Raw genomic sequence first — 21,655 nt, 5'->3', positions numbered from 1 at the left:
ACGGAAAAAGTTGCAGCATGCTTTTGGGGGCTCGCTCCTTAGTTGGCCGCGAGATTTCGCCCAGCGCGGATAACGACGAAATGGACGACGCGTCAACGTGCAAATTGGCAAATTGTTGTTGTTATTGTTGTTGTTGTTCGATTTGCACGCGTTGCTGTTGCTCTCGTTATTGTTATTGTTGTTCGAGTGCCCAGCGGCATTGCGGAAATTGTTATTGTTAATAAACGCCAACAACAACAACACACAAAAACAACAAAAAAACTGTTAAATTTGTGAAGAGCCAAAAATTTTAGGTAATCAAGAAAGTTTTAACTCCAGTGAAAAGTACAATAAAAGTGTTTATTGCCATGTGTATGTGTATATATGTGTCTGTGTGTGTGTGTGTGTGTGTGTCTTTCTTCCGCTCCAATTTCGTGTTATCTTTGACATTCTTTTTGACTTTCACTTTTGGTTTTTTAGTGAGAGTTGTCTATGTATGTGTGTGTATGTGTGTGTGTGTGATGGCGAGGGAGAATGCGGGGAGCGTTAGTATGGCGCCTGCTTTAAACTATAAACTAAAACGAAAGTATTTTGTCGAGCTTTGTGACGTGACCAATACTCATTTAGTTTGTCTTGTGCCAATTGGACCAAACAACTGTCCAACTGGAAAAGCAGGTCACAGGCAGATAACAAAACAACGACAACAACAACAACAACACTTCTCTCTCACTCACTCCTTGTGTGTTTGTGTGCTCGCCTTTTATCCATTTTACATTGTCTTAGGCCTAGGCACATTTTACCTGAGTGCTTGCAAGTAGTTGTCACACTGTCCACAGTGGAATGACCTCGCAGTAGGTTAATGAAATGTTGTTGCTGTTGTTGTTGTTGCTGCTGTGGCTGTTGCTGCAAAAAGTTTCTGCAGCTACTTAGGATGTCAACCAACATGGCCGCCTCTCGCTATCTCTTTCGCACTCGCACTCGCATTCTGAGAGTGTGAGAGTGCTAAGAGCTCATTAAATGTTTATTTAATTAGAATGCATTTAAGTGTGTTGATGTATAATTAAAGGAGCAGCAATCCGAAATAAAAAAGGAAATAAACTTTTCGGTGAATGCTGCAACTCATTGTGTGTGTGTGTGTGTGTGAGGTTAAGTGGGCGAATGGGTTGCACACGTCCACAAGACGCCAACAGCAAGTGGCCGGGATTAGGCTAATGGCCACTTGGCCAAAACGAGATGATGTCAGCAGGGTTATGTTCACTCTCCCCCTCCCTCTCTCACTGCAATGGAATTAATTCGCTTTCATTTGCTTATGCACATGAACCGCAGTGTGAGAGTACGTGTGTGTGTGTGTGTGCGTGTGCGTGAGCAAATGCTTCCATTACAAAGCTGACTGCTATACCTGATCGAGTGGTGCAATCGAGCACAATCGATATCGATTACTGTCAATTGTTGCACCAAACGATAAATGCCAATTATTGTGAAAAATGAAAAGTTGAATTAACACTCAGCTAATAACAAATGAAAAGTTGAATTAAAACGCACATAAAAACAAATGTGCAATGAAATAGATGAAGTTGCGACAGTTGTGTGCAGTTTATTGCAATTGTAACAGCGGCGAAGAAAGGGGAAGAGGAAGAGATGACGACACGAGGCATCGCATAGCTTAATCATCGTTGACAACATCATTGCGTTTGGTTTGCTATGACGGCTGTTTAGTCTTTGAAGTGAAAATGCTGCAGCTTTGGTTACAAATTCAATCAAAAAACTGTCAACTGGCAAGTGGCAAGCGATAGTGAGACGTCTCATGAGGATGGGAAGGGGAGAAAGGGGCAGCACACTACAGATGAAAATAGAATAGAAACAAGTTGAGGCGAGAGCGAGATAGACAGACACCTGCCCACACAATGAGTGAGATATGAGATGATAGTGAATCGCCCGCTGGCAGCTGTAAAACGATGCTAGATGAAAGTGTTGCTCGTTCCCCCCTTCTTCCCCCTCTTCACATCCCCACATCCCCACATCCTGCTGCTGCTTTATCCTCTCCCATTGTATTGCCTTCTCCCTTGCACGCTGCGCCCGTTTTTCATTCACTTTCTGAAGAAAACATTTTGTTTTACTTTTTTGTGTATACCCATTAGCTACGGCGTTAAAGGGTCGTCTTAGTAAAAGGGAACTTTGTTATTTTGAATAATAGTATTATAAATTTATATAATGAAATTTTAAAAATTCGATAACCTCTACATATGTAGTAGTAATCAAAACTATCCGTCTGTCTGTCTGTCCGTCTGCAGAAACAACCGTAGCTTAGTAAAAAATTAGTAAAAGAGCTCCATTTTGGTGTCAAACTTTTTAAAAAACTTGAAAACATAATTAAATTGCAAGCGAAATTTGAATAGACTGTTTGTTTTTTAATAAATTTCTCATTTTTTAAATATATATGTATATCAATAATGATTTTCGATAAAGACTTTCTTAATTATTATTAAATAGTATAAATAACAAATTTCCTTTAGTTTTAAAGTAAACTTAAGTTATAAACTTATACATATAAATTTATAATGCTGGATTTTTTAAATTTTTTATACTAAAAGTATATTGGGAGGGTAGCTGAAAGTCGAGCACACTCAACACAAGTGAAAACTGTGCCAAGTGATAAAGGCGGAGGCGAAGCAGTTGCTGCACGTGCTCAAGGGGGATGTCTGTATGTCTTGTGTTTATACTTTTTGTTTGGGGGCATTGGACACAAATTGATGATGGCCGAGATTGCAACAATTGTTCCATATTTTTACAGGGTATTTTTGCAATTTACAGGAAATGCAGCACACTTGCTGAACTGAAAGGTTATCAATCAAACCAATCAACCAATCCATCACTCTCCACCATGGATGGCTCACCGATGGCGCTGACGTTCACCAGCTTGGGATTGCTTCTGGTTCTGCTGTTGATGTGCCTCCTGGTGGCATGCCACTGTTTGGGGCCACGTGCCGCAAGTTGGATGCGCATGCGTTCGCGCTCCAGCAAGGAGGAGAAGATCGGATTGTCCAAGCACAAGCATAAGCTCTTCCATCCCAATGGCTACATGGCCAGCGTGAGTACAAAATAAATTAATTTTTGTTGCACGTGGAGATAGTATTCACATTTATAAATGGTAAAAGCTAGAAGGCTGCACTTTGTGCTCAAATATCATCAATGATTTTGTATTGTTTTGAGTGTCTATGACTTGTTTACTGTTTCAATTCTAAAATGGTAATAATTAGGAGGCTGCACTTTTTTGCAGCACATAATTCATATCATTAATGATTTCATTAAGTCTTAAACTAATAGCTAAGAGCTAGAAGGCTGCACTTTGTGTTCAACTATTCATATCGTCATTGATTTCGTATTGTCGTAAATACACAGTCTTTATTTATTGCTATGACTTAATTACTGACGCAATTATAAAATGGTAAGAGTTAGGAGGTTGCATTTTTTTTGCAAAAGATAGTTCGTATGATATAAACATACTTTGTTCATTAATTGTTTTGTTATGTGAAGCTGTCAGACTGAATTATAAATTGGTAAGAGCTGGAGGGTTGACATTGTAACTAAAAATATAGTTGTTGGGCGACTGAGCGATGATGTCGTATAGACTTCATCTTACAAATGGTAAGAGCTAAGAGGCAGCACTTTTTTTTTGCAAAATATACTTCATATCATCAATGATTTTAAGTAGTTTTAAACATGCAATATAAAGTATAAAAGTATTAAGTTATATATAAAATGGTAAGAACCAGGAGGCTGAAAAAACAGGCAAAACATGATTTAAGCATACTTTGCATACAATTTGTTTTGTTATGTCTAACAGATAGACTGTATTAAAGGAATGATAAAAGTTGGAAGCCTGAAAATCTTACAAAAACTATAGTTTTTTTTTGCGCAAATCAATGAAGATATTATATAGGTTTAAAGCGCAGTGAATATAAATTTGTATGTGCTGGTTTATCTTACAAAATGGTAAGAGCTAAGAGGCTGGAATCATTACAAAACAAAGATTTTTGGGGGAGTTATTTATATTATTGATGATTTCGTATACATAATATATATATTTAGAATATAAAATGTTTTGTCGTGACTCACTAACTGACTGAATGATTAGAAGGTACGAGGGAGAAGGCTGAGAATTGTTTAGCTTTTGAGCAACCTATTCAAATCATTAATGGTTTCGTGTAGTTTTGAAAACATAGTGCAAATAAAATAGTTTATTGTGGCTCATTTACTGACAGAATTATGAAACGGTAAGAGCGAGGAGGCTGTAAATATTAGCAGATTTTAATGAGCTGCGTTATTCAGATAGTCTAAATTAACTAAATAAATGTACAAATACAAATTTTCACTTACTAACTGACTGAATGATTAAATGGTAAGAGCTGGAAGGCCGAAAATTGTACAAAAAAATGTCGGGTAACCTTTTCAAATAATTAATGAGATGGTGTAGTTTTTGTTCACATAGTGTAAATAAAATAGTTTATTGTTGCTCATTTATTGGCAGAATTATGAAACGGTAAGAGCGAGGAGGCTGTAAATATTAACAAAATTTAATGAGGCAAATAGTTTTGATTGGCTAAATAAATGTACAAATAGAAATGTTGCATACAAGTTAAATTGATTTTATTAATCCCTCGTCTCATTGACAGATTCAATCCGGTTCGGAGTTTCTGCTGAGCACCAGCGGCAGCTTCAAGCGCTTCGACACCATTGACAAGGAGGACTACAATCGCTCGCAGCAGCAGCAACAGTTGCTGCAACTGCAGCACCACCAACAGCAACAGCATCATCATCAGCAACAGCAGCCACAACAAGCACAGATGCAACAGCAGCAGCAGCTGATTGGAAATGGCGGCGAGACGAGTACGACACCGTTGTGGAATCTGCCACAAGCGGATGTCAGCATTCCGCCGCAGCCGCTGCGTCCGGCGCCGGCGCCAAACAGCGCTGGGCCAAGCAGCAAGACTGTGACGTTCTCCTTTAGCCAAATCAATGAGCTCAGCTCGCCGACAGCAACAGCGACAACAGCAACAGCGACAGCGATGGAAACGCAGCCGCGTTCGTGCTTGCGTGGCACAGTGCCACAAGCATTGGAGGCGCCACCGCCGCCCCGATTAACGACATCCGCATCGGTGACGCTGTCGGCAACCGCAATACCGCGTCCGATTGCCAAGCGGCAGATATCGCTGCAGCAGGGCATCAACAGCACGACAGCAACCACAACAGCAGTCACGACAACAACCACAACAACAACAACAACATCAGTAGTGGAGTCCGAACTTCAACCGGAGTCGCAACCGAAGTCGGAGTCCCAAACGGAGCCGGAACCGGAGCGACGTGCGCCAGCATTGAAGCGTCGCAACTCGAGCACAAATCCCTTTCTCTGCGAGTCGATGGAGCAAGCAACCCCGACTCCGACCCCGACGCCTCCTCCCCACCCCGCTGTTGCCGCACCCCCCCACAACGGCAATCCGTTTGTGCATGGCCAGAGTCTGTCCAGTCGGCTGCTGAAGCTGCACAACACCAACAATCCGTTCTCGGGTCTCACGCAACGTGTCAAAGGACCTCACATGCTGCAGAAGACCATCTCGGAGGATTATCTGTTCCGCAAACTGGGCGCCAATGGACACGCCAATCTGACCAATGGCAATGCGAACTCAAATTCAAACAACTCAACGAATGGCAATTCCACGTGGTGCTTTGGTCGCTCCCTCATGCGTCAGGATTCAAGCATCAGTTTGGGTCTGGGCCGGCGGAATAGTTCGCAAATGTCGCTCGATGGATCGATGGATGGCATTCACTTGGAGCACGGCATCTCGTGTGATTCGGTCAACTCGGATGCCTCGTCGCTGTGCCTCGATCAGCTCGATCAGCCGTACACACAGATCACAGGGTATCTATGCGTCGGTTTGCAATTCGAAAAGTAAGCAGAGTTGGTATTTTAATACACTATTTTCATTCAATAAATCTAAGTAGAGTTGGTATTTGAATATACTATTTTCATTCAATAAATCTAAGTAGAGTTGGTATTTTAATATACTATTTTCATTATAAATCTAAGTAGAGTTGGTATTTTAATATACTATTTTCATAATAAATCTAGGTAGAGTTGGTATTTCAGTATACTATTTTCATTACAAATCTAAGTAGAGTTGGTATTTTAATATACTATTTTCATTATAAATCTAAGCAGAGTTGGTATTTGAATATACTATTTTCATTCAATAAATCTAAGTAGAGTTGGTATTTTAATATACTATTTTCATTATAAATCTAAGTAGAGTTGGTATTTGAATATAGTACTATTTTCATTATAAATCTAAGTAGAGTTGGTATTTGAATATACTATTTTCGTTATAAATCTAAGTAGAGTTGGTATTTTAATATACTATTTTCATTATAAATCTAAGTAGAGTTGGTATTTGAATATACTATTTTCATTATAAATCTAAGTAGAGTTGGTATTTTAATATACTATTTTCATTATAAATCTAAGTAGAGTTGGTATTTGAATATACTATTTTCATTCAATAAATCTAAGTAGAGTTGGTATTTTAATATACTATTTTCATTATAAATCTAAGTAGAGTTGGTATTTGAATATAGTACTATTTTCATTATAAATCTAAGTAGAGTTGGTATTTTAATATAGTACTATTTTCATTATAAATCTAAGTAGAGTTGGTATTTTAATATACTATTTTCATTATAAATCTAAGTAGAGTTGGTATTTGAATATAGTACTATTTTCATTATAAATCTAAGTAGAGTTGGTATTTGAAAATAGTACTATTTTCATTATAAATCTAAGTAGAGTTGGTATTTGAATATAGTACTATTTTCATTATAAATTTAAGTAGAGTTGGTATTTTAATATACTATTTTCATTATAAATCTAAGTAGAGTTGGTATTTGAATATACTATTTTCATTATAAATCTAAGTAGAGTTGGTATTTGAATATACTATTTTCATTCAATAAATCTAAGTAGAGTTGGTATTTGAATATAGTACTATTTTCATTATAAATCTAAGTAGAGTTGGTATTTGAAAATAGTACTATTTTCATTATAAATCTAAGTAGAGTTGGTATTTGAATATACTATTTTCATTATAAATCTAAGTAGAGTTGGTATTTGAATATACTATTTTCATTCAATAAATCTAAGTAGAGTTGGTATTTGAATATAGTACTATTTTCATTATAAATCTAAGTAGAGTTGGTATTTGAAAATAGTACTATTTTCATTATAAATCTAAGTAGAGTTGGTATTTGAATATACTATTTTCATTATAAATCTAAGTAGAGTTGGTATTTGAATATACTATTTTCATTATAAATCTAAGTAGAGTTGGTATTTTAATATACTATTTTCATTATAAATCTAAGTAGAGTTGGTATTTTAATATACTATTTTCATTATAAATCTAAGCAGAGTTGGTATTTGAATATACTATTTTCATTCAATAAATCTAAGTAGAGTTGGTATTTGAATATACTATTTTCATTCAATAAATCTCTCTCCCTGCAGACACAACGGCCACAGCGAGGAGCAGCTGGATCTGACGGTCAGTGTGCTGGAGGCCAAGGATCTCATCTATCCGCTCAGCATGGGCATCGACTCGCTGGACACCTTTGTGCGCATCTATTTGGTGCCCGATCATGCCGGTGGCATGCAGACCAAGGTGAGTTTAATGCGCTTTCTGTTTGCTTAATCTCTTCTGGAAAAAAGTGCATAGAGTGAGCTTCAAGTGCTCAAATTGTGATGAGTCTGTATTTTAATAAAGCTTTTGGATGTAAATTAGTTGTGAGAAAGCTTTTATATGCTTTATTCTTACTTGAGCTGCAATTCAGATTGCATAAAGTGAGATTCAAATACATAAATGAGCCAAGAGTGTTAGGGATACATAGAGTGAGCTTAAAGGAATTAAATTGCAATTCAAGTGGGTGTCAACAAAGCTTGTGAAAACAAATTAGTTGTGAGATAGCTTTAATGCGCTTTCTTCTGATTGTAATACAGATTATACATTTGGTTATAGACAGCTTTAATCTGTTTTTAATTTTTCTTGGTTTAAGATTAAAATGCAAATGACACGAGTGTCAATAAAACTTTTGGGTGGTACAAATTTGTGTTTGGAGAGAACATTAATGAGCTTTTTCAATGCAGAATGCATGAAGTGAGATTCAAGCGTATAAATAGTGAGTCAGATGTGTTAGGAATACAAAATCGGAAGCTTTAATCTGTGTTTCGCATTCTTTAAAATGAATATGCAAATGAAACGAGTACCAATAACGCTTTTGGGTGTTGATAAAGCTTTAATGAGCTTTCTCAATGCAGAATGCATGAAGTAAGATTCAAGTACACAAATAGCGAGCAAAGAGGGTGAACAGGATATAAATTTGATGATGGTTAAAACTAAAATCCAAATATTATTGAAATAAGTGTTAAGACTAGATTTCAAAAGATAAGGAAGCAACTTCAATTCTGGAAAAATTTCGTAAAGCACATATGTAGCATACTTAAATACTTAAGCTGAACACTTTAATAAATATATTCTATATAACTTATGGTATTGATACTTTCTATATATATCAACTATTATTCTTTATTTAACTATTTAGTTAATAAGAGATTATTAGGGAGCTTTAATGAGCTTTCATCGGATATTAATCTTTAGCTTTAATATTTACCTTTCATAATCTTTTCTAAAATGTGCTTTCGCCTTCTTCTAACGCTTTCTCACTTTCTATATTTTGCAGGTGGTACAATCGTCACTGACTCCGGCGTACAACGAGACGTTCAACTTCCGGCTGAAGCGACAGCACGGTCGCCACTCGCTGTGGTTCCATCTCTATCACAACGGACCCGCTCACACGCTGATCGGCGAGGCGGAGATGGAGATTGGCGAGATGGTGCGTCCTGTTACCACATGGATACCGCTCTCCGATTCACGCAAGTGCAACGCTCGCTGGGGCGAGCTGATGTTCTCTCTGAGCTATCTCCCCACAGCGGAGCGTCTGACAATTGTGGTGGTCAAGGCGCGTAATCTGAAACTGCAGCCAGACAGCGACACGGCGGACGGAGAAGCGGAGCAACCGCCCATCAAGACGCACTCACCAAACGCGGGTGCACTCCAGCATGTGTTTGTCAAGGTGAGAGGGGAGTATAGTGAGAGAGGGAGGTGGGAAATATAGAGATAGAGGGATGAGGGAGAAAGAGGGAATAAGAATAAGAAAGTGGGAAGGAGAGGGAAAGAGAACGTGAAAGAGAGAAATGGAGGAAGAGAGAGAGAGAAATATATAGAAAGATAAACAGAAAAAGCGAGAGATGGAGAGAGTGAGAGGGAAAAAAAAGTTTAAGCTGTGAGATGGAGGGAGGGGGAGAGAGAGGGGAGGAAAGAGAGAGAGAGATAGAGAGGACGGGAGACAGAAAGAGAGGTATAGAGAAAGAGAGAGAGAGAGAGAGAGAGAGAGAGATAGAGAGAAATATACAGAGAGAGAGAGATAGAGATAGATATAGGTTAGAGAGAGAGAGAGAGAGAGAGGGAGATAGAGAAAGAGACAGATAGAGAGAGAGAGAGAGAGAGAGGGAATATGAAATAAGAGGAATAAGAATAAGAAAGTGGGAAGGGGAGAGAAAGGGAGCATGAAAGAGAGATATGTAGGGAGAAAGAAAGAAAAAGGGAGAGAGTAAGAAAGAGAGATATATAGAAAGATAAACTGAGAGACCGAAAGATAAAGAGAGTGAGAGGGAAAAAGAATAAGTTGAAGGAGTGAGATGGAGGGAGAGAGAGAGAGAGAGCGGACGGGCGACAGAAAGAGAGATGTATAGAAAGACCGAAAAAGAGAGAGAGAGAGGGAGGGAGGCAAGGAGAGAGTATTTTGTGCTATTATAGTCCACATATTGGAATTTTATTGAAAAATCTATAGGATTTTAGGAATGATTAAATATAATGATATTTTTGAACGATTGATAAGCAGACCTAATAAATTATTATTAATAAGTAATAAAATTGAAATTTCCGAAGTATATTGAATACTTTTTGGCGTAGAAATTTGAAATCTGAAATATAGTGACAGCAATACCTTCATTACCTTAATTGCAGGTCTACCTGATGAACAACGACAAGAAGGTGCTGAAGAAGCGCACTTCGTTGAAGCGTCAAGATCGCTCGCCCACATTCAACGAGTCGATGATCTTCAGTCTGCCGCCTCAAGGTCTGACCACAGTGCAACTGCGTCTCACGGTCTTTGGGGTCACGGAGGCGGGCACCTTGCCCTTGGGTCATGTCATCGCCGGCAGCTGTGCGGTGGGCAAGGGACTGCGCCACTGGCATCAGATGCTCTCCTCGCTGCGCAAACCGGTTGCCATGTGGCATGTCCTGCGGCGAGCTGTCAATCAGCCGGTCTTCGTTGGCGGCGCTGAGGCTGTGGTGGCTGCCATGCAGAGCACTTTGCAGCGAGCGAGTGCCAAGCGTAACAGCATTGTTTAGATGAAATGTTATCGATAACGATATGTCGATTATCGATATATAATAATCGACTGTTCACTATCGATTATGAAGCGTCGCGTAATTGACAGACAGGTGAAATATTTTCGATAACGATATTTTGGTTATCGATATAAAGCAATCGACTGCTCACTATCGACTATTAAGCGTCGCGTAATTGACAGACAGGTGAAATATTATCGATAACGATATGTTGGTTATCGATGTATAGCAATCGACTGTTCACTATCGATTATCAAGCGTCGCGTAATTGACACACAGGTGAAATATTATCGATATCGATATGTTGGTTATCGATATAAAGCAATCGACTGTCCACTATCGATTATCAAGCGTCGCGTAATTGACAGACAGGTGAAATATTATCGATAACGATATATTGGTTATCGATATATAGCAATCGACTGTCCACTATCGAAGGTGAAATATTATAGATAACGATATGTTGTTCATCGATAAACATAAATCAATAGTACACTATCTAGTGTCGCACAATTGACAGTTGTCTCTTAAGAGTCGACACACAATTTGTAATCGATTACAGACTATCGATAGTAAGCTGTCATCTCGATTAACGCGATGGTGGACTATCGATTGCTATCCACAGTGGAGTGTAACCAGAGAGCATTGCATTTAGCTTAGCTCAATTCCGTTTCTATTCTTCTACATACATATATGCCAAAGCCTCGCCCCCTCTCTTATGTCCTTTTTGAACCTCTCCCTCCAATTGCATTTACTCAACGCATTTTCCTACTTTTCTACAAGTTTTCCCCAAATTCGAAATGAAGAATTGCCTATAACCAGATATTACTTACTCTCTAACCGAACTTAACCTTAAAAAAGCCCCGCACCAAAGGACAAATTGAGCCTATTAGCTAGTTAATACACGCACACACACACACACACACACACACATAGACACACATACACACACACACAGACACATACACATAGCTGTTAGTAAATGTAATGATAAACGAATTATATAAATTTAAGTACATATGACATTTAAAGGCACGCACTCATTGTTATTGAATACTATTTATACGTGTTATCGATATTTATCGTTCTGCAACAACGAAAGAGGAAAGACGACTGAACGTTTCGGCACACCGAATACCAAATACTCTTGCAGCAGTAATCAAAGATAAGCGATATCTTAATGAATATTCTAGCAAATGCATTAGATTTTTTTTTTTGTAATTTATTTAATTTAACTACAGTTTGCAAGAGTAAAAAGAAACTATCTTAAGAACTTATCTAACCCTATTAAAAAGATTAAAATATGTATGCAAATAAATATATGAATAGATAGGACAATGTTTTCTGGCAATCATGATTGTTAAACTATTCAAATATGAAATTTAAACAAATTACAAATGAAACTTACAAATATTGTTGCCCATAACAAAGGTGAAGAACAAACAAGTGAAATCAGTGCAACCCTTGGAGCAATGTGATATATAATAATTGAAAAAACAAAAACAAAAAAAAAACAAAAACAATTTAATATTATATAATATTTGAATGAAAAGCAAGTATTTACGCGATGGTATTACAGCTCCATAGATCAAAACAGCAACAAACAACAAAAAAAAAGTATTTCAAGTATTAACGATATTCGTTTCACAGTTCTTGATAATTAATCGATCAATTGTGTTCCCGAAAGATTGTTGTTCGATTTCTTATTTTGTATTCCTTTTTATAATTATGAGCAAAAGACAATAACTTTGCAAGCATTTACAAGACATTATTTATCAGAATAGAATATTACACTACGAGTATAATCAACAACAAAACCGAATAGTATATGGTATAAATAATCGTTTCTTATTAAAACAAATTTATCAACAAACTCAACTCATGCAACTCTCTCTCACAAAAAAAAAAAAAAACTGCACGCTGTCCAAAATATTTCGGGTTCGAGCACATTGCACTATACTATGCTATATATATACAGACAGACAGACAGACATACTAACATACGAGTATGTTTGTGTATACCTATTGGTACAATCTACTCTATAACTCTACCTACTACTATCAATGTATAGCTCTAACTCTATATACTATATACTATATACATATATATCCACGACTAGAAATGACCAACAAAAACCTGGCACACAAAACTTTTAGCAGCTTTAATATTTGAAAATCACTTGAAATCGATAAGAATTATATAATTACAAAAATAAATTTAAATAGATAATTGCAATACATTTCGGTACACCGAATAGTTAATACCCTGGCAGAGTTATAAAACTAAATCATTGACTTCATATTCAATACGAATATAAGTCAACTTTTTCTAAATATTATGAAAATGTTCAGTTTCTTAAAAATTCAAAAAGCATTTGTTGGGTGAAATACTTTTGAAATCTTCTCTGCTCGGGTAAAATACGAAATTTAATGCGCATAATTATAGCTGAAACTCTGAATAGTAGTTAAGATCAATGTAATAACTGAATCATTTGTTTATCAGTTTTATATATACATATATACTATAAAAAGAAAAAAACAAAAAAAAACATAAAGAATCGAAAATTGTTAAAGTCGACTAGTTTAATTTCTGGCGTTGAATTTGTATTTACATACATACATACATATTTATATATACATTACAAAATATACAGCCATACACATATACCGTATATATATATATACCTACATACATACATATATATATCTATATATATATTGGATAAATGTAAATGATATATGCAAATGCTACAGATTGTTATACAAATAAATACTGAAGAAATTTCAAAGCGACAAATGTGAATGCTTGTAGTGAGTGACTTTGAGATACTACGCAATGCAAGATACAATTATTATTTTTTTTATATTTTCACTTTTTACAACTTTCTGGATATGCAAGCGTATGCTTTCAAATTGTTGTCTCGGTTTTGTTAAGGTTTAGTTAGACAGATTCGAAATTCTTGTTGAAATCTATTCAAGGGATAGAATAATAAAGTTCTTTGAGCTGTTTCATAGTCGCATTTATGCAATACGTATCTCTAAGATACTAATACTCCTTCCACTATTTTTGTGTTCTGTCGATTGTTGTCTTGGTTTAGTTAGACAGATTCGAAATTTTTCTTGAAATCTTTGCATGAGAAGGAAAGTTCTTAGAGATTTCCTAGTTTCCTAGTCGCATTTATGCAATGTGTATCTCTTAGATACAAATACTCCTGCCACTAGTTTGTTGTGCTGTCGAGGGTATCGAAAACAAAAGTAAGCAATTAAAATTGATACTTTTGTAGTGCGTGTTTGCAGCTGGACAGATGTGTTGAGATACAGATACATTTGTATCTTTGTGCGGTTTTCAATTGAATTTCAATTTTCCAATTTCAACGTTTCTCAATGATGCCAGCCAGCTGTGCCACGATTGGATCGTCTATTTTTAGTCACAGCGATTAGCAGCCAATGGCAGCGTGGCACAGACACTCCGGACGGACGGACGGACAGACAGACGGACGGACGGACGGATGAGGCAGACGGGTAGACGGGGCAGACCACTTGACTTGCCGAGGCGATACGAAAACGCCAGACTGTCTGGCAGTGCCTCTCAGTGTCGCTCAAGTGCCTCGCCATCCTGCCCCGCGCCGCGCCGCATCGTTGTTGATGCTCTCGCATCGCGTCATCCTTTCAGTTGTCCGCCAGCCGAGCTACCGATCACTTGTCGCGTCTCTTCACTCACTTCGCAGTTCTTTGATTATCATCCTCGGTCAAGTTCAAGTTTAAAGTTGCAAGTTCTAAGCCATGCCAGTTAGCAAAGAGCGACGTCTGCTGCGGACACCAAAGTGCGCCCGCTGTCGCAATCATGGCGTCATCTCGTGCGTCAAGGGCCACAAGAAGCTGTGCCGCTGGCGCGAATGCTGTTGCCCCAACTGTCAGCTTGTGGTCGATCGTCAGCGTGTCATGGCCGCCCAGGTTGCATTGCGACGCCAACAGACAATGGAAGCTTTGGAGTTGCGCACCTCGCACAGTTCGACGCCGGAGCCAAATAGTGATGAGGAGTTGTTGTGTCCAACGAGTCAGAGTAGTGGAAACAGTTCGATGGCGGCCACGCGTCAAGCTTTGTTGGCCCAGAAACGCATCTACAAGCAGCGTCTGCGCAATCTACAGCAGTCGACGCTGCACATAACCGCAGCCATGGAAGGTAAGTGTCTGACACTCTGTCTGGGCAGACACTCTGTCTGGGTAATACGAGGAGAGAGAACGAGGATCGCTAGCAGGCAGGCAGACAGACAGACGGACAGACAGACAGGCAGGCGGGCAGGAAATGCCCGATTCCACTGTGCAAACAATAACAAATTTGTAAATTTGTCAAAAGTCAAGTCTGGGTAATTGGATGCTTCTCATCTGTCCGTCCGTCTGTCTGTCTGTCCGCTTGCCTGCCTGATAATGCCTAGCTATAGAGTCAATATCTCTAGGCATCCTTCTCTCTCTATCGTACTCTCTCTCTCTCTTTGGTCGTAATGTGACACCATGAAAACGGAAAATCCTCTTCAACAACTACTTTGGTGAGCTGTTTTCCCATCTGGTTTCCAGCTAACACTGCCTGCATCCTCGCGTCCAGACAGTCTGGTGCCATGCTGTCTGGCCCTTGCGTTCGACTCAAATTACGCCCCCCTTCTCCCCTCCCCACCCCTCCCCTGCACTGCCCACTCCACTAAACAATCCTTCTTGAACGAATTGTAACAATTTGAAAGCAATTTGTTTGCAACGTCACACACAGCATAGATCAAAGAGAGCCAGCCACATGTAATTTCACAGTTATGCTAATGCCGTGCCCCCCCCTCGTTCCTCCCTCCTCATTCACAGAATACAAGCAGCGATTTCCCACGTTCAATTCACCGCTGTTGGAACGCATGCGCAAACGTCGCGCCTTCGCTGATCCGGAACTGAATTATGCCATGGATACCACGTTACTTGGCAGCACCGCCGCCTGTGCCGCATCAGCGACTCCTTTGGCCACACCGACAGCAGTGTTGGGCAACGCCTTTTATGATCTATTGGGCAATGCCGCCGCCGTCGCTGCTGCAGCAGCTGTCGCCCAACAACGCAACCAGCAACAGCAACAGCAGCAGCAACAACAACAGCAGCAAGCGGCATATCAATCAATGCCGCTCTTCACACACACGCCCACAATAACAACGCCCAGCAGCACAGCGAAGAAGCCCAAGCTGAGTTTCTCCATCGAGTCGATAATTGGCATCACCACGTAACCATGAAAAACAGCTGTCCGCAATTTGTACATAGTAATATTTTTTTTTATACATTTTTTTTTGTGTATAGTTTAATTCTTAGAAAATATAATTTTAAATGATATTGAAAAGTTACTACGCTGTTATTATTCATTTTGATAGCATTTTTGCAGTTGTCTTCAACGAACATTTGAATTCGTATGTAACTGGCGGGCAACAATTGCCAGCGTTGCCAACCATGCGAATGTTTGCGTTGCCAGCCCTGTTAGACAATCAAACTCGTCTTATCGAAAAACGATAAATGTGCGCGCCGATAAGTTGACTGTCATTAGTGTGATTTGAGTAATTCAAAATCAAGTCACCCAAGTTTTTGTTGTGTCATAGATAGATATAGATGCCACAAAACAATTTTATTTAGTTTCAGCCGTCTGGTGAAGCTGAACGCATCAAATTTACAGAAATTTTCGTACGTAAGTTTCTTTTTTTTCCTATATACTCCTGCAGTTAATGTTGTATTCGTTTCGATATTGGGATTGGGTTATATATTATTCTTGTTGCGGTTTCTTGATAAGCTTGCGGCGACTAAGTTTATAATATTATTAAACAATTATTTTTCTTTCTCTGCTGGGTTTAGCGAAATTTTCAACAAAAGAATAATAGATATATAGCAACACCATGGTTCATGTGGTACAGAGCAAGGAGGACTTTGAGCAGCAATTGTCCAATGCTGGCGACAAGCTGATCGTCATTGATTTCTGTGCCAACTGGTGTGGACCATGCAAACTAATTGCACCCAAGCTGGAGGAGTTGGCCGCCCAATATGCCGAACGTGCCGTTGTCCTCAAGGTGAACGTGGACGATAATGAGGATATTACCACCGAGTATAATATCTCCAGTATGCCCACATTTGTCTTCATCAAGAGCGGCGAATTGCTCGAGGTCTTTGTGGGCGGCAATCCGGACAAGTTGTGCAAATCGATGGAGAAGCATGTGGGTGATGCCGATGAGCCGGACGAACAGCCGTTGGCACAGCAAGTGAGTGCATCCTCGGGCAGCGCTGGCAGCGGCAACACCATGTGTGATGACGATGAGATCGATGAGGATGATGCAGGAGACCTCAATGATGATGTGCCATTGGATCTGCCACATCCAACAATCAATGATGAGCGTGTGCTCGAGAATTAACATAAATGAGTCCACTGGATGCAGTGTCGCCCATCATTAACGTCCACTCACCACTCAGGAATAACACGACAATAAACAAAGTGCTTCTTACTATTTACAGGATTGAGCGTAAACACAGATAGATTGTAACCAAATTCACAAAACCGAAAACAGAAAAAAACATTCGCATTAAACTTTGACTTGTTCGCCAACTTATCGCAATATTGAAGGTGTTTTCATCGATTCATTGGCATTTCTTTATTCTAATTTAAGTTTAAAAACGAAAAAAAATAGAAACAGTTGCTGGATTCAAGTGAAAAATCCTAGAATCAGCAGAAGCGTGTGCTATATATCCGACTGATATATACTTGTATATAAATCTTCCTATGCTTATCAAATTGTTTAATCCATGTAGTTGTGGTTGTACTGCTTTTATTTTTTGGCGAAAGTAATTTTCATAGCATGTGTTGGAGTGATCTTGAAGCCCTGCAGCGCTTCCTTGGCCGCATTGCTCTGCAGTTCGGTGGTGAACTCCACGAAGGCGATATCGTGACGATTCGGCACCAGACGCACCTCCTTGAAGCCGGGGAATTGATTGAACAGCATGGATAACATCATCTCGTTCGTCTCCTCGGGCAAATTGGTGAGGAATAGAATTTGATTTGGTGGCTGCTCCGTTTGTGTGTTTGGATTCGAGTTCTCTGCGCTCGTTGGCTTCTTTTTCTTGTCCCTGTAAAACACACACATTGGTTCAATATATAACTCGATTACATTGTAGTAGAAATACGTACTTTTTCTCTTCGGCTCCTGGTGCCGGCTTTGGTGGCTTCACCTTCTTTGGTCGCTCCTTGTAGGTGCCCTTCAATTTGGCCACAATATCCGAATCGGTTTTCGAATAGCCAATGCGCATGGGCTTATCGTAGAACGGGAATCCTTGCATCGTGCGCAATGCATTCGAGGCGCTGCCAATTTCCTTAAAGACCACAAACGCTTGGCCACGCATTTTCAATGTTGTCAGTGCCACAATGTCGAGGATTTGGCCGAATTGTGAGAAGATCGCGTACAGCGACTTCTTCAGCTCTTCCTTTTTGATTTTCTCGTTGAGATTGTTGATGTAGATCGTTTGATTCGGACGCACATCCATTTTTGTTTCCTTTAATTTATAAACGTTTTTATTTTTTTGTTGGGAAAAATGCTGGATTTGTCGCTGTCGATTTAGGGATGGTTAAAGCAATGTCGCCATGTTTGCCTTGCGATATTATATCGATGGTTATGCACATATCGATAAGACCGTTGTAGCACCACAGTTGGTATTTCGGTATATTTTGATGTGCAAATTCCAGCATGCGGCCACATTGTCGCACATATGCCGCTGAAGCCGCTTGCGTTGCCATTGCGCGCTTTGTGTTCTGTCTTCGTGTGTTTATTATTGTTTGATTATTGCGAACTACTGTAAATTGTTTGTGAAGTAATGCCAAACTGCACACATGTTGCCGCTAGGAGATGACAAAAAGGACCGCTATGCGAAACTATCGTTTCTCGGCGAGGGTCAGGTGCGTAAATTCAACTAAATTGAACGTGTTGCGTTGTGCTAAATTAATTATTATTTTTGTAGTTTGCCATTGTGTATAAGGCGCGTGATGTTGTGACCAGCCAAATTGTGGCCGTGAAGAAGATCAAGAAGGGCAGTCGCGACGAGGCACGCGATGGCATCAATCGAACAGCGTTGCGTGAAATCAAAATTCTGCAAGAGCTGCAGCATGAGAACATCATCGGATTGGTCGATGTCTTTGGCCAGTTATCGAACATATCGCTGGTGTTCGATTTCATGGACACCGATCTCGAGGTGATCATCAAGGACACCAAAATCATCTTGACCCAGGCGAACATCAAGGCATACGCAATAATGACGCTACGCGGCCTCGAATATTTGCACGTCAACTGGATATTGCATCGTGATCTCAAGCCCAACAATTTGCTGGTAAACAGCGATGGTGTGCTGAAGATTGGTGATTTTGGCTTGGCCAAAAGTTTCGGTTCACCGAATCGCATCTACACCCATCATGTGGTCACACGTTGGTATCGATCACCCGAGTTGCTCTTTGGTGCCCGCCAATATGGTGTCGGTGTCGATATGTGGGCCGTGGGCTGCATTCTCGCCGAGCTGATGTTGCGTGTACCCTTTCTGCCCGGCGACTCGGATCTGGATCAGTTGACGCGCATCTTCAGTGTGCTTGGCACACCCACCGAGGCGGAATGGCCGCATCTCAGCAAGCTGCACGATTATCTCCTGTTTCGCCACTTCACCGGGACACCGTTGCAAAACATTTTCACAGCCGCTGGCAATGATATGATCACGCTAATGCGCCGCCTGTTTGCCATGAATCCCCTGAAGCGTTGCTCTTGCCGCGAGGCATTGAGTATGCCGTATTTCCACAATAAACCAGCGCCCACGGTGGGTCCCAAGTTGCCGATGCCATCGGCCATATTGGCGGCCAAGGAAGGTGCGGCGAATGCAGCGAATGCGGCGGCACAGGAGAAGCCGGGACTCAAGCGCAAGCTGGTCGAGACAACGGTGCGTGGCAATTTCTTGCCGCAAAAGAAGAAGCTGTTATTCTAAAATACACATTTACCATTACCCTATATCACATTGTCATTACATATAATTTGCACGTTGAGTTCATTTAACTAAGTTGTAAAATGCCACACAGAATAAACGTAAGCGAGAGTGAATGGAACTTATCATGGTTGGCGGCGCTGTCATCACAACTTCACCTTCAGTCCAGTCACAAAAATTCACAGCTACACATTTTCGGCAAACGCTTTTGAAATTTCCTGCTACCTGAACAACTCCTCCAAGATGCCGCTGGGCAGAAAGTTGGCCATTGGCTCCGAGGAGGCGCGTCGCCAACGCGCCGAGCTGCGCATCAGCTATGGCAACAAGTTGTCCAACATGAATCTGGATCGTTTGCGTAAGCAAACGCAAACACAGACGCAAACGCATCCCCATGTCGAGGTCAGTCCAATGTTGTCACAGAGCCAAGCAATGGGCACCGCATCGTTGCGTCGGATTGCCTCCAGCTTTGCCCAGGTTAGCGATGTGAATTGTGGCTCGTATGCTGCACTGCCGCTGGAGGATTGCGAGGATGATGTGCGCGAGGAGCTCAACGAGGTTCTCATACGCAGCGAGCCCTTCCATCTGATTTCCGCAAAGAAGCCGCCAGCTCACATCCCAGTCCCAGTCGCAGTTCCAGTGGCCAAGGAGCTGCCAGTGATCCACCGAGAGCAGAGGAACACTTGCTGCTCGGATGCCGACCGGCTGAAGTCGCGTGCCTGCGAGCGTTGGAATCAAATTGCTGGCACTGTGTCCTCGCTGTTCCGAGTGCGTCGCTATGAACACGCTCATCCTTTGGCCGAGCTGCGACGATTGCGCGAGCAACGCGATCTGCTCGAGAACTTTACGCGGCCTTTTCTCTATGAGAATACCAAGTGAGCTGCCATGTCGTTGGTCAAGCAAATAGTCGACACTTGCACTCATATTCACAATTATTCATATTCGTATTCCAAATGCAGCTATTGACAAAAGAAAACTAATTTTATGCAACTTCTTTATCAGCTAAGGGATTGGGTTTGTCTTTCATTACTATTCACATCGATTCTGAATAGTATATGTGAATATGTGAATATTCGTATAAATATTCAAGACAAAAAAAGTGAACATTTTCTCACACCTAGTCTCTGACTTCAGTATCAGGATACCAAATGGGTCAAAAAGAATGCGAAAACTAGCCTAAATCTCATTCATATATATTCATATTCCTATTCATATTCGCATTCAATGTTTAAGTATAGACAACAAACTACAAGACTACAACATTAAAACGAGAAATGAAATTTAATTGCCATGTTCTTTGAGGCCGGATTGATTCTAAAACTATAAGAAAGTTACAATCGAGTGTGATCGACTGTGAGATACCCGCTACCCATTTTTAATAAAGGCAAAATATTGCGGTATCATTTTCAAAATATACCGAAAATACTAAAAAATACTAAAAATATACCAAATGGTATGTTTGGTATATCGATATAGTACCGCATTCGAAATATACCATAGACGACACAATATACCAGATTGTCGGCTAAAGCAACCCATACAAAAGTATTTATTTAATAACTTCCACAATTTTTATCTGATCGCAACCAAATTTTCAGGAATCATAACTACTATAGTATTTATTGTATATACCAAAATTCTCTACTCAACTCTAGCTTTAAAATTAGGCTTGTTATTCGATTTTTTTTGATTTGCGGAGGCGGAAGTGGGCGTGGCAAAAATTTGAAACAAACTTGATCTGCGTGCAAACATAACAAATGCTGTCGAAAAAAAATTATAGCTCTATCTCTTATAGGCTCTGAGATCTAGGTGTTCATACGGACAGACGGACAGACGGACATGGCTAGATCGTCTCTGCTTTTGACGCTGATCAAGAATATATATACTTTATAGGGTCGGAGATGCCTCCTTCTACCTGTTACATACATTTCCTGCCGGCACAAAGTTATAATACCCTTCTACCCTTTGGGTAGCGGGTATAATTATCTACTTCACATAGATTATGAATGGTATATGAATTTGTGAATATTCATATTCGAATTTATATTCGGAACGGAAAGATAGTATTGATCGTCATTCCTGGTTTCAAACTCCTGCATTAAACCCTAAAATAATTCAAACATAAGGTTGAAAATAGCTTTGAATCTCAC

The 21,655-nt window shown here is 40.0% G+C and overlaps 6 protein-coding genes across 7 annotated transcripts; 5 read left to right on the top strand and 1 right to left on the bottom strand.

The window, feature by feature from the left end:
• The first annotated feature begins 55 nt into the window (after positions 1–55).
• LOC133848828 (uncharacterized) lies at positions 56–10,930 on the top strand. Its single transcript, XM_062284522.1, has 6 exons — positions 56–293; positions 2,791–3,067; positions 4,653–5,926; positions 7,535–7,688; positions 8,764–9,156; positions 10,110–10,930. Exons 2-6 carry the CDS (start codon positions 2,861–2,863, stop codon positions 10,494–10,496), a joined length of 2,415 nt encoding a protein of 804 aa, XP_062140506.1. The 5' UTR covers positions 56–293; positions 2,791–2,860; the 3' UTR covers positions 10,497–10,930.
• A 3,064-nt stretch (positions 10,931–13,994) lies between these two features.
• On the top strand, positions 13,995–15,804 carry LOC133848916 (doublesex- and mab-3-related transcription factor 2). Its single transcript, XM_062284660.1, has 2 exons — positions 13,995–14,679; positions 15,345–15,804. The coding sequence occupies exons 1-2, from the start codon at positions 14,280–14,282 to the stop codon at positions 15,746–15,748; spliced, it is 804 nt and encodes a 267-aa protein (XP_062140644.1). The 5' UTR covers positions 13,995–14,279; the 3' UTR covers positions 15,749–15,804.
• A 248-nt stretch (positions 15,805–16,052) lies between these two features.
• Positions 16,053–17,115, top strand: LOC133847717 (thioredoxin-2). 2 transcript variants are annotated; one of them, XM_062282905.1, is made up of 2 exons: positions 16,053–16,197; positions 16,362–17,115. In XM_062282905.1, the coding sequence occupies exon 2, from the start codon at positions 16,403–16,405 to the stop codon at positions 16,910–16,912; it is 510 nt and encodes a 169-aa protein (XP_062138889.1). In that variant the 5' UTR covers positions 16,053–16,197; positions 16,362–16,402; the 3' UTR covers positions 16,913–17,115. The 2 variants fall into 2 exon arrangements, with proteins under 2 accessions (XP_062138889.1, XP_062138890.1); XM_062282906.1 differs by having other exon boundaries at positions 16,178–16,193.
• LOC133847714 (U1 small nuclear ribonucleoprotein A) lies at positions 17,081–18,128 on the bottom strand. The gene is made up of 2 exons (XM_062282903.1): positions 17,683–18,128; positions 17,081–17,621 (listed from the first exon to the last, which is right to left on the bottom strand). Exons 1-2 carry the CDS (start codon positions 18,033–18,035, stop codon positions 17,324–17,326), a joined length of 651 nt encoding a protein of 216 aa, XP_062138887.1. The 5' UTR covers positions 18,036–18,128; the 3' UTR covers positions 17,081–17,323.
• Positions 18,129–18,248: 120 nt separating this feature from the next.
• Positions 18,249–19,513, top strand: LOC133847713 (cyclin-dependent kinase 7). Its single transcript, XM_062282902.1, has 2 exons — positions 18,249–18,444; positions 18,507–19,513. The coding sequence occupies exons 1-2, from the start codon at positions 18,379–18,381 to the stop codon at positions 19,509–19,511; spliced, it is 1,071 nt and encodes a 356-aa protein (XP_062138886.1). The 5' UTR covers positions 18,249–18,378; the 3' UTR covers positions 19,512–19,513.
• Positions 19,514–19,658: 145 nt separating this feature from the next.
• On the top strand, positions 19,659–20,494 carry LOC133847716 (uncharacterized). Its single transcript, XM_062282904.1, has one exon. It carries the CDS (start codon positions 19,752–19,754, stop codon positions 20,382–20,384), a length of 633 nt encoding a protein of 210 aa, XP_062138888.1. The 5' UTR covers positions 19,659–19,751; the 3' UTR covers positions 20,385–20,494.
• Positions 20,495–21,655: the final 1,161 nt, after the last annotated feature.

Source organism: Drosophila sulfurigaster, chromosome X (genome assembly GCF_023558435.1).
Source record: "Drosophila sulfurigaster albostrigata strain 15112-1811.04 chromosome X, ASM2355843v2, whole genome shotgun sequence".
Taxonomy (NCBI): Eukaryota; Metazoa; Arthropoda; class Insecta; order Diptera; family Drosophilidae; genus Drosophila; species Drosophila sulfurigaster.
Note: the sequence above shows the minus strand (reverse complement) of the source record. Positions and strands in the feature narration are given on the sequence as shown.